At 37.0% G+C, this 13,332-nt stretch overlaps 1 protein-coding gene across 7 annotated transcripts in view; it reads left to right on the plus strand.

The window, feature by feature from the left end:
* Nucleotides 1-13,332, plus strand: part of mbc (dedicator of cytokinesis protein myoblast city) — a 122,568-nt gene that overhangs the window by 65,155 nt on the left and 44,081 nt on the right. For all 7 annotated transcript variants that reach the window (XR_014440952.1, XR_014440953.1, XM_083114517.1 and 4 more), the window contains 5 exons: nucleotides 1,265-1,420; nucleotides 5,239-5,432; nucleotides 6,727-6,959; nucleotides 10,014-10,213; nucleotides 11,025-11,153. Coding sequence is in view for 5 of the 7 variants with exons in the window: in XM_083114517.1 (XP_082970643.1) it covers nucleotides 1,265-1,420; nucleotides 5,239-5,432; nucleotides 6,727-6,959; nucleotides 10,014-10,213; nucleotides 11,025-11,153 (912 nt within the window). In the remaining 2 variants the exon portion in view is untranslated. The remainder of the gene's footprint in view (nucleotides 1-1,264; nucleotides 1,421-5,238; nucleotides 5,433-6,726; nucleotides 6,960-10,013; nucleotides 10,214-11,024; nucleotides 11,154-13,332) is intronic.

Raw genomic sequence — 13,332 nt, forward strand, 5'->3', positions numbered from 1 at the left:
CACGTGGTTTTTTTTTAGATACAAATGGATATTGGAATACAATGAATTTTAGAACTTTGAAAGTGTGTGGTATGGGGCAACTGCCACACCCTCTTCTCTCTCTTAGCCTGTGTTCTTTCTAGCAACATACGTGGAAAGATCTGTATCAAAATACTAGTAGATAAGAAATCAGGTCTGTCCGTTTAGTGTGATTATTTCAAGGACGAGCTACTTGAATTTGTTTCCAGTCAGATGAATTGTGCTAGTTCGTTATTAACTTTTCAATTGAAAAGTGAACAGACTTTGTTAATGGAGAAAGAGTGGTATTTTCTAAAACAATATTTAGTTTCATTTCACATAACTTTGGATTATTACTTTTGTAGCTAAATTAGAAGATGTAGGTAATATAAACATTTAAAGGCTTTGCTTTCTTAATTAGTTATTTTGCTTATTAAAAGTAGACTTTGATAGTTATAATTAAAGCAGTTTTTCAGTTGTGAAACTTTTCTTTGGCATTAACTAGAGTTCTCAGCATGGAAAAACTAACAAGACTTAACTGCATGCATTTATTTTATCTTATATATATGTATTTTTTATTTTTGCTCTCTTCCAGGAAGAAATCAAGTGTGACTGTGTATCACCCACTGGTGGACCCCTCCCCCTTTTTTAAGTTTAGCTCATTAAGTACTAGTTTGATAAACATCTTCAGTATAAAATCATTTGAAATTGTGTGACATTATTAGTGCATCTCTCTGGTGATAACTGAAATTATCAACTTATTTGATGAGGCCTTTAGATTTTTTTTTAAAAAAATTCTTAATTGTGCGCATTGTTAATTTTATAATGATGTGTTTTATGAGTTGTATCTATTATTTCTACCTTTGTGCATGTTCAAAGGTTGGTTCAGTCTCAACTACTGAAAGTACCAGGTTCATGTCCTGGATCTGTTCACTCATTTCTTGTATTTTACAATAAAAACATTTCTTTTTGGTGATATTTTATATGAAAATAATAATAATGAATATATCATATCAGGAGAACTCTTTGTATTTGGCTCAAAGAAAGCACTGTGGGAATTCCCGAAAATATAGTGCTTATGTGAGCATATCTGCATAGATTTAGTCCATAGAAAATCCAAATGGTTCTTGTAGGTTATGCACAAAATGGATCTGAGACATCATTTGATCTGTACTTATTTTTTCCATTTAAAAATATCCTATACCAGTGGATGATATTCAGTCCTAATTTCTGCACATAATAACAGTGTATAACTATACTTTTACAGATTGAGTTGTGTGTGAAAATCCTCGGGGATGTGATGGAGCTTCTCTTCCGCACTGATATTGGGTCTACAATAAATGATATTTCTGTGATAATGCTCACGGTATTGAGGACTGTAATTCAGACAACCATTTCAATGGATCGAGATGTTCCTTTGGTGGTATGTATTCGGTTTTTTAGTCTTGTTCTTGTGTATCAATGAAGATTGTAATTTGTTGTTATGGTTATTGAATTAATCTTATGTTTAGTTTTCTTGCTGCATAGTTTTGTGATCTGACCTTTGTGGTCAATTTCACATGTGGAAAACATGCTAATAGAGGTAGAAAGTGGGATTTGTACCTCACTAACAGTAAAATATCAAGTTCAATAATATATTATGTTCATCTTTGTTCAATTTTTTGTCATCTTTTTTAATTTCAGTAAGAAGTGTGGAAAGTTTTCTTATATTTTAGATCAGAATGTATTAAACTTTTGGCTTAAATGGTACTGCTATGAACTTATACCCATGCTGATGTAGATACTCTTACTGATTCCCACCATTACTGGTGCTTGAAAATTGTGACCAGTCTCGTAGCAATTATCTCTCAAGTCCCTGAGCGAGATTAGAATGCGAGGCCACCATCTGTTTTTAAATTTGTAATCTCAATGTAAATCGATAGAAAATCTTCAGGGATATGTCAAGCAAATCATCTTATTTAAATAAAAATAACTTACTGAAAAAAATTATATGAGGGTGGATCATTAAGTATCGCTCAACATTTTTTTTTCCGCGATGTTATTGTGGCTGGGACGTTGAAATTTTACAGATGTATAGTTTGAAGTTTGCACTAGAGACGGCATTTGTTCGATCAGGTATAACTCTTGCGGCAGAAGCGTGAACTACTTATCCAAGATGGCACGGATGTTAATTGTCGTCAACGTGTGAAAAGCAAAGAGCTGTATTTCTTTTTTTGTGGGCGAAAGGACAAAACCCTAGTGAAATTCTCAGGGAAATGTTGGGCATGTATGGGGAAGACTGTTTGGACTGTAGCAACATTTCCAGGTGCACATTCTTTCAAGGAGGCCGTGTGAACCTTGTTGACTCATCACGTTCTGGGCGACCAGTAACAGCTGCAATGGAATGGAATGTTACAGCCATTGAGCTGGCAATTCTCAACGACCGGCGGATCCATTTCATAACCTTGTCAGGGCGGTTCAACATTTCAGCCTTCCATCTGTTGGGCCCAATGAAGAAATTCCTAGGTGGCCAACGCTTCAATTCCGATGAAGAAGTGCAATCGGTTGTGCGCAGATGGCTGTATTCCCAATTGACGGAGTTCTATGAACAGGGTATATGGAAACTTGTGCCACGATGGGAAAAATGTGTTGAAAGTCTTGGCTCCTATGTCGAAATGTAGCTAAAAGATGTGGTTTCAATGTGTGTAATTTATGTTGTCTTACCTATTAAACTTCTTTTTCAAAAAAAAAAAAAAAAAAATGTTGTGCGATACTTAATGATCCACCCTCGTATTTAATAATTTCACTCACCCTAAAAATGTCTTTCTTTGTTTTCCGGAAGCTGAAATATGAAGCTGTAGGACGGAAGTATTATCCATTGCCTTCTTGAGTTGAAAACAATCCAAGCATTTAAATGGCTCGCACTTGCTTCGTGGCAGTTGGAGGTTCTTCATTGTTAACATATTAAAATCGGGAGTGCAAGGTCGAGAGAAAGAAGAAAAGACAAGACAAATTGCTTTATATTCGAGAAAGGGATAAATGGGTAAAAATGTCCACGGCAAGTTATTGTGAATTTTTGCGTAAATGTTTCACATGAGAAATATGACAATGATTTTTATTTTTTTCGGTCCCCCTGTTCGATACGGCCTTGATTTGACGTATTATAATGCTCAACTAGAATTAAATGCCAGATAAAAAGGAATGTTTTAATTTTTTTGCCTTCAAAAATTAGCATTTTCCATCTTTTTCCCCCTCACTTCTATTTAATACATTTTTGTTGCAACCGCATGAGATGCGAGGCTCATTCAGGTGGTTGCCCACTTCGCCCTCCCCTTGCTATGCCACTGATTGTAACAATTCAAATTTGTTCAAGATATTCAAGAATTATATCAGAATATTAAAATACCAGTTATGCAATCACAAAATACAGTTTTTTTGCACAGTATTGGAGCAAAATGAACTTTTGCTTTGCATTGGCATGGACAAATACCACAAATACCCATCGACAACCTTGTGTCATGGGGAATAAACACCGCCATGAAAGTGTTTGCCCCCACTGCCTTGTGGGATCCAGAAAAGCTAAGGGAGTTGGAACCCCGACAGAAAACAAGGGTGTACCTGAGAACCCACAGGTGCCAGCCCCACCACTCAGGTGTAGGCTGTGACAGGCCCAATTAGAAGACAGCCGAAAACATACGAGAAAAGAAAGAAGCAAGCCGGACTGAAAATTGGAGACCAGGAAAAAATGGAGAGGCTGGACTTCTATGCCGACCCAGCCAGAGGCAGGAAACAGCAAATGATGATGATGAAACGTTGAATGCTGCATAATTTGCTGGAAGATTAGGCTCCACGAAACCCCATGAATACATTTCTTCAGCCCTAATTAAAGTGTGATGTTAGGAACATGAGAAGGCTGAAAAATATATCCTCAGGAATATGAAGAAACGTAATCAGATTCGATGAACAGATTCTCTTGGCCTATCGACCAGGTGAGTTGTGGAAATGATTCCAAGCTTTCGAGAGCTAAGATCACTCTCATCTTCAGGGTAGAAGTGCAGTTCTGAGCGTGGAAGGTGGATCCCGGTGAAGATTGCGGACCAATCGAGTGGCGCGTCTGCTACGTGCTCGTTTCTGGTTAACTAATGCCAACCAGACTGGGTCCAGTTCAAGCACCGTGTCCTGATTAAGATTGTCTTTTTCTTCATAAATGGCTATTGCTTCCTTTATAATACGGTCCCAGTAGTTTGAAGTTTTGGCTATGATTTCTGTGTTGCTGAAATCTGGTCTATGTCCCTCATTGATTGAATGTTCTGCTAGTCCCGACTTTTCAGGGTGGAAATACTTGATGGAGCTGTGATGTTCTTTACAGCACTGTTCTATTGTCCTACCCCTTTGCCCAATGTATGCTTTCCCGCATTTGCAGGTAATACGGTAGACTCCCGGTGTTTTGAGTCCAAACTCATCCTTGGGGTTGCGTAGTAGGCTTCTGATCTTCGGAGCTGGTTTGTGAATGGTTTTTATGTTACGTTTCTTTAGAATTTGGCTGATAATTCCGGAGAGATTTCCGGTGCAAGGAAGGATGGCTATCTTCTGGTCAGCTTTGTCCGTGTCCCCTGAAGTGTTCGGGTTCCCCGATTCCACAACTCACCTGGTCGATAGCCCGAGAGAATCTGTTCATCATCATTCGTCACCAGGAAAGCTTCAAGTCTTACTTCATAATCAGATTCGTCTTTTTAATTGATTAATTGATTATATGTTAAGTGGGAAAAGAGAACAGCAGAGAATTATTGTTTATGTACATTTTTTTGAAAAGTTACATGGAATTGTATTTGTGTAAGAAGTGAACTATGCTTGTGCTATGAATTTAAATTAATGTGCTTTTTACAAATAAGTAATGAATTATAATATATATGAATTATATTTTTATGTGCATAAAATCATTAGAAAATGACAGAAGTTTGCATGAAATTACCTTCAGTTTTAGAAGCATTTGCAACTTTATAAGCACCCTAATACCAGCTGATTTTTTTCCCCACAAATTGTCCTTCTATATTTTCATTCACTGCCCTTTCACATCTTATGTTTTTAAGGGAGGATTTTTGTGTGATACTAGTACAGCTGTTATCCTGTCTCTTGTAGACATACAAAATTGAGTACGCACGTCGTTAATCATGAAATCCAAGGAACTAGTCTGTTGGGTATAAATATTCAGAGGGGAATTGCAGAGTAAATATTTATCCTTTCTTTGTTCCCTTGCAACAGGGTAACCTTGTGGCTGTCATGATTGCCATATTTCGCCAAATGACGGGTCATCACTTTGAGGAGTACATAAGGCACTTCAACACTCAAACTGACCTTCTGGACTTCTTGATGGAGATTCTCCTTGTCTTCAAGGATCTGGTATCCAGGTCCGTGTATCCAAAAGACTGGTGTGAAATGATTATGCTCCAAAATAGGTAAGTTCAGTTTTTTTGGGTTAATTTTATGCTTTATTTATAAATATGTAACACATGTTTATTTTCAGAACATATTGAATAATTTTCATGATTGAGGCCAGCAGTGGCATGTCCAGGATTTTTGAATGTGGGGTATTTTGTGTTCTGTTTTGAGTAGTGATCCCTCATTTTTCCATCTTTTCCTGATTTTGACATTTTTTTTTATGGAATACTGGTCCAAAGGGAGTGTTATGACCCCCACTAACCCCTCTTGGGCACATCACTGGAGGCCAGTGAAATTGTAAGTGAACTCTGGTAAAAAAAAAATATGTATTTGGAAATAATAAGTACATGCTTATCAGTAGGACCTGGATAGTTATGTATTTTTACATATTGCGTATGGAAATGCACATATGAATCGTATATGTAAATTTTCTGCATATTTTAGAGCCTTCAAGCACTGCTAACATTTTATTTTACGTCTGTGCACTGAGTGTGTCGTCTTAATAAAATAACTTCCTATTTCGTTTTAACACTTCTGTTTATTCTCCACCTTCTTATACAAAACAAGGAGATAAAAAACTTCTTTCTTCACCCTCGCAGGAACATGCAACAACTACTCTTTTTGAGAGAGAAATTACTACAATGCAATGGACAGTCTATAGATGATGTTAAATGTGATGTGCAATTGTATCTTGAGAAGTAGAGGAATTTTTTTTTTCAGAGTTTAAAAATATTCTTGCCAAAAGTAGAAGGAATTTCAAGTTTGAACATTTGAGATGTCATGTTGTAATCAAGTGCAATGATCTGCAAGGAATGTAATTTTTCTATCATTTACAAAACAGCAGTGTAAAGTGAACATGAGTGTGTGGAAGAATTCATAACTGCAACTTTTATGTATATTGCATGTTAGTCATATGAGCTGAAAAAATAATAATATATATATTTTTACATATATTGTTTGCAGTCTGAAATAATACATTTTTTAAAAAGCTAAAGTGTTTTTCTGAAGTGGATATTTCATGCATGTTTTAGTTATTTTAAGTGCATGATTATTCAGGCTATACTTATCAGTATTTCACTGTACTGGCGGTGTCTCAACAGTGGCTCAATGGAAGAATGTGTGTATGTCAGAATAACATTAAGCCAGTCAATGTTTCTGTAATTTTTTATGTAAAATGTGGCAAATTATTATAACATTTTACCCTATTAGGACCATGAGGATTGAACTTTTAGTGTAGGAAAGTGTAAATTTTGTGTTCCACTGTTTAGTACAAAATAAAGAGAATTGTAACTTTGCACTCTTTCGTTCCAGTGTGATCCTAAAATCTCTTCGCTACTTTTCCCATACAATAAGAGATTACTTCTTCAATCCATTTGAGCAACAAGCATGGAACAACTTCTTCCATTGTGCAATAGCCTTCCTCATACAGCCTGCCCTTCAGCTGGACACTTTTTCTGTGAACAAGCGATCCAAAATCATCGCAAGGTATAAGGACATGAGGAGAGAAACTGGCTTCGAAATCAGGAGCATGTGGTTTAATTTGGGTACGTGTTTTGTCGTATCCATATTTAAAGTAAGAACCTATGATCAAAATCGATGTGTACAGGATATTCTTAATAATAAATAACCCGTGGCTTTACAGCCTGTAAGGGCCTTGGCCTATCTCCCGACTGCCAGTCTCCCTCCCACAATCCCACCTAGAGGTGTGGAGATCTTCAACCAGTAACGGGCTGACGTGGGGTTAGCATGTTGAACCCCCAGCCATTGTAGGAGATTTTCGAGACCAGGTTACGCTACTCACTAATAGGTCCCCAATTTCCTCACGATGGTGGGTTGCCACCGGTCATATACACAGGCCGAAAACCTAGAGACTTAACCGAGGCGGACTCGAACCCATGCCATCCTGCGCTCGGAGCCTAAACACAGCACCTTAGACCACACGGCCACGGAGGAGGACAGAGGATATTCATAATTTTGTATAATAATGCCTTTATTTAGCAGGCAAGGTTCAGCAATGGACTGTTCTACCACTGCTTTGAACCAAAATGATAAGGTCACTTAAAACTTTTTCCAATTTTAACTTTTAATGTGATACTCGTGAGCATTGTCCTGCACGAGGGTCATCTGGCCTCAAGTGCAAGCTTTGGGCCTCCTTGGGGAAGCGTAACAATTTTTTGTCAGATTTTGATGCATGCATGGGACCGGTGTCCACCACTGTGAACAAATTGGGAAGCTATGATGAGTCCCGGTCATAGAAAACCTAACAACCTACCAAACATCACCTGGTGGAAGTGAAGCCAGCAATGGGTAGGTAGGCACCAGCCCTCACAGCCTGTTACACCATGGGTTATTATTATTATTATTATTATTATTATTATTTGTTAGCATTACACTGTGGCAAAGTACATTGAATGGTCAATTTTTTGACTCTCCACTAAAGTTCCCAGATTTGAGTCCTGCCCTGATCATAGGTGTTATTTGCACCATGCCATGAAGGCGTATAGGGGGTGTGGGGGTAACGCCTTTATGTAATCATCATCCATCGTTATAGTTGTGATTAGGCAAAGTGGCAGAAAGACAACACTAAATAACAAAAATACTAATAAGAAATACTTAACATTATATATTATAAGACCATATTATTTCAATTGGCATGAATGTTAACAGAACATAAGCGTTGAATAATTGTATATTTGTCAATTTTCATGTGCTACATTTGCATTGCTTCCAAAATAGATACAAAAATTAAAGCTGAAAATATACTTACAGTTTGGAGAACTTCAAACTCTAAATACTCGTACTTTCAATTTTCCATTAATAACATTTACTACACGTGAACATATAAGGTGAGTCATAACTTCATAGAATTTCTGGTTACCAGGTCCATCCCTCTGCTGCCATTATCTCCACAAGGTGAGCTTTCACTCCAGGCAACCTTGAATGGTTGTCCATGAGCTGACCCCCGAGAAGCTCAGCAGCATGCCACTCCCGAGAATTCCTGCAAGAGCCATTGTTTACAGTTTTGGGGGAGAATTGTAACAAATCATGATGATAAGAGAGTATTCCTTTATTATCCTTATGTGGGAAATTAATAACCTTACCCACAGCATGAGGCTTAAGCATTGGCTCAAAGATGGGATCTTTAAGTTGAGGCCATGTTGTGGGACATCCAGTTCCCTGTCCAATGGGGTAGACAGTTTCAGTTCCTTGGAGAATGTAACAAGTGGTATCACATATTCCCTCTCATTCTACAGGGTGGGCCAAAAGTCACGAAGGGGTTATAACTGTGAATAACTTTTTTATTGATAATTAGTTTCCAATGAGATTTCACAGACTTGAAGACCAAGGATGGGAGATTGTTTACACTTATGTGTGGAATAGAAACTTAGGTAGGTGTCCGCCATTATGGGCCTCACAGATACGGGCCCTGTGTAGCACATGATGCATGACAGGGGTCAACACTTCTGGTCCGAGTGCCCGTATTTCTGCATGAATATTGTCCTCGAGCTGTTGTAATGTTTGTGGTTTGTTCACATACACTTTGTCCTTCAGAAAGCCCCAAAGAAAATAATCAAGCGGAGTGAGGTCAGGTGAACGAGAGGGCCAGTTGATGTCAGTGTTTCTCGAGATGATGCGATGGCTGAAAATGGTCCTCAGAAGCCAAAAGAACAAAAAAAAAGGAGAAAAGAATAATTAATCACCAAACAAATTATCACGAATTGTACACTTAAATCATGTGCTATACAGGGCCCGTATGTGTGAGGCCCATAATGGTGAACACCTACCTGAGCTTCTATTCCACACATAAGTGTAAACAATCTCCCATCCTTGGTCTTCAAGTCTGTGAAATCTCATTGGAAACTAATGATCAATAAAAATGTTATTCACAGTTATAACCCCTTCGTGACTTTTGACCCACCCTGTATATGAGCCCAGCTGCCTATTGCAGCCAAGAGATTTCATTATGAACATTGAAGGACCATAAACCCCAGTGGTTTGACAGAATTATCATCTATTGTCGTGTGGTAGGAAGATTACAATGGTAACCAAGAACACCATGAATTGTTCACACTGATACTTTCAGAATATCACATCAAGTTAAGAACTTATTTCTAGGACCAAGCGGATACCACTTTCAACTGATACCGATTCCCACCGACACCAATACTTGAAAATTGCAATAATTAAAATTTGTTCAAAATATTGATCAATGTTGGTGTGTAAATATTCTTCTACAATTATATCCATCAATTTACCAAGAAATTTGCTTTAGAATATTCAAGAATTAAATCAGAATATTAAAATAGATGTCATGTTATCACAAAATGCAGTTTTTCTATCAAAATTGGTGCAAAATAAAAAAAGTTTGAATTTTGCATAATTTCCAGGATAATTAGACTGCCAAAGTCTCACGCAGCATTTTTCCAGACCCCGTAAAAGATCAAAATGCCAGAAAAGTATCGGCTGGTATCGGTAGATGAATTCCAACCGATACCGATACATCGGCTCGGCCCTACTTACTTCCAGATGCATGTTAGTATAAATGAAAATTCTGGATGAGACAGGAAAGTAGGATTATGTTTGAATTTCTATTTCAGGCCAGTACAAAATCCAGTTTGTTCCTGGTCTCGTTGGGCCATGCTTGGAAATGACTCTGATTCCTGAGACAGAACTGAGGAAAGCAACCATTCCAATATTCTTTGACATGATGCAGTGCGAATTCTATTCATCGAAGAAGGGTGAGGATTACATGGATACCAAGAGAGATAACAGCCAAATCAAAGCAAATTTTAATGAGGTATGTATACTCATTTTTTATATTTGTAATTGTGAGAAATTGATGAACATTATTCATTAACAGTACATATGAAGATACAGTTTCATTCAATGAACTGAATAGTTGAAATATGATTTTATTCTTAATGACTGGTGTGAGTAATGTGATAACTTTTTAAGTGAGGGAACTTCAGTGTTGAAAGATGAAACGGCACGCACATGCATGCACCATACATAATTGAAATTGAAGGAAGACGCTGGTTGTCTGAAAATGATCTCATCTCGGTTGGTAGCAATGTGAAGTGCATATGTATGTTGTTTCATTTTACAAAATAACAATTTATGATAAAATACAAATTTAGACTTTTTTTATACATATTAATTCATATTTTTTTAAAGTTATGGACCATTGGAGCTTATTGTTACTTACAGAGCGACCACAAGGAAAAAAACCTTGGACGAAAAGTCCCCATGCAGCTTTCCCTTCTTCTGTTCAGCTCGGGCCATAAGGAAGCATGGTCTACTCTCCCCCTCCCCTCCATGCCGCAGTAGGGTGCACAGGAGTCGCGGGTCTGTGCAGGTTGTTTTGCTTGTGGTTCCACTATACTTATTCACTAAATGAAATCATGAGCAAAATTTGGATTTAAACTTGTATTCAAGATATTTTTTTTATGTCTCTTTTTCATTTATACTTTCCTACCACTGCTTATTTATTATTCTAGAATTGTTTATTGATTATCAAATATTGTTTTACCCATTTTGTTAAAATTCTGTTCTCTCTCTCTATTAATTATCATCTCGTGTTTAATACATTGTGTCTCTTGTTTCCATAGTTTGAGAATCAGATGATTGCCCAGTTAGACATTCTGGTAGAAGGTGGCCGAGGAGACGAGCATTACAAGGAACTCTTCCGATGCATCATGCTCAATCACTGTGAGAATCACTCAACAATGAAGGAGCAGGTAAGAAGAAAGGAATAGATTGATTGATTGATTTGCTTTATTTTACTTGGCCTTTTGTGTGACTTTTGGCTAATTTGCGAAGATGGGGATAAGTGATGATATGATAGACACTCACAAACATCCATGCCCAGGCTGGGATTCGAACCTGGGACCCCTGACATCGTAGCACGATGTGCTGACCACTTCACCACAGGGGCCAAGAAAGGATAGACATGGAAATATTCTAAATATATGGGGTGTGTAATGTAATAGTATATCATTAGCCAAATTTTTGGTGTGTAAGTTCCAGATTTGGCATCCTGTTTCTGTGATACTAAAGACATAAGTGAAATACTGGGGGGGAGGGGGGGAATTTTACCAGTTTTTATAAATTAGGGATGGATCGATACGAAATTGTGGCCGATACCAAAGAAGTACCAATATAAAATTTACTGATACCGATAACTGGTCCAATATAAAATTGCAAATGGTTCATCGACTTCCTTAATAAATGTGTGATTTCAGGTGATCGCAGTTCTAAAGAAGTTGCATATTTAGACATTTATTATTATTTTTTTGTAGTCTAGGGCATGGAGACTATTCATAAAAGTTATAACAAAATGGCAGAATTTTGCACTAAATTATAAGATATTTGTAGATATGTCGGATCAGTTAAATAATCAGTAATTTTACTGATAAACCGATAGACTGATATGCCTACATTGGCCGATACTGATAGAGTACTGATTAATCTGTCCCATTCCTATTAGGAATGTTAAAGTGGAAGTAGCGTATGGTCTAAAACATTATTGATTTCAGAGTTCTTTGATTGTGAACAGGAACTGAAAGTCTCTTAGCCTCCATATGTCTTTCATACATTTTACATGCTCTTTGTATAGGGCTAATATTTAGTACAATATAGTCAGATTCTTACTGTGTGGAAAGCACCTCCTTGCTTCTTCATTGCTCTTCATGTTTCTTCAATCGTTGAATTTTGAACATCCACAACCTTCATTAACATGGGTTATTGCATGTAGGATGGATTGAGTACTTTCATGCCAGGAGTACTGAAGCCAGTGGATCTTCAAAATTAATTGATTGCAAGACCAAGAAGAGCAGTGTCAAAACACAAAACTTTTTTCATGCAATATTTTCACCTTGCGTAATGCGCGGCACCATGAATATAGTGTTAAGTTAGCATGGCTCTTCTCTTGATACTTCTTAAACAGCACATTCTTTTACATTCACGTAGAATGCCTCCATGGTGAAAGGGTCTGCATTACTCGCTGTGAAACCAGAGGTCCCAGGTTTGTAGCCTGGTCAAGGTATTGATGTCTCGTTGTGTTAGTCCCATTATTTATTTAATCAATTCATCCTCACTGTTGCAATTAACTCAAGAGGTAGAAAACCAATGTAAGATAAAATAGAAATATGAACTTTCCCTATTCATTTACATTGCAATCATCATCATCCTTGTTGAATGTGCAAAATTGAAGACTTAATATTTAAGAATTATTTTCCTGTAGTTTACGGTTATTACAAGCATAAGAAAACAGTTTTTCTTTGTGACGTTTCAGGAGAACACACGCTCCTTTCATCAGACATTTATTTTCATTTTGACTAAAGATACAGTTATAACAATGGTTAACAATTTTTTAACCACTTGCCTTAAGACTTTTTTTCCAAATTGATGTCAAAATTTTACACTTTTTTTATTTTATATTTTACTACTACTTTACATGCAAAATTACATTAACAATGGTTTTTGGTACAACAATCAAAAATAATCAAAATATTCTACTCCAAATAGGCATTCCTTTATTAACCCGAGTATACTCGGAGCTGTTAAATGTGATATAAATTGTGATATTTACTAACAATAATGCAACGAACAAAATGGTATGTTGTTTATGTTATAAATGATATAATATTGATTTCAAAAGACAAAAGAAGTAATTATTATTTTCACAGAAAACTGAAAGCGTGGTGGAGCTGGTGCTTGAGATTCAGGATCAAGTTCTTGCCACACTCGTACAGATGTCAAACTAACATCAGAATGCGAATTTTCGATTGAAATATCATCACAGTCACTTAGCTGTGCTTATATCACTCATTTTGCTGCCAAAAGGACGAGAAAGTTCCAACCGAATCAACGCTTCCGAAGAATGCGTTCTTGCAAGCAACCGAATGTCACGCAATG

This window comes from Lepisma saccharinum, chromosome 29 (genome assembly GCF_977018435.1).
Source record: "Lepisma saccharinum chromosome 29, izLepSacc3.1, whole genome shotgun sequence".
Lineage (NCBI taxonomy): Eukaryota > Metazoa > Arthropoda > Insecta > Zygentoma > Lepismatidae > Lepisma > Lepisma saccharinum.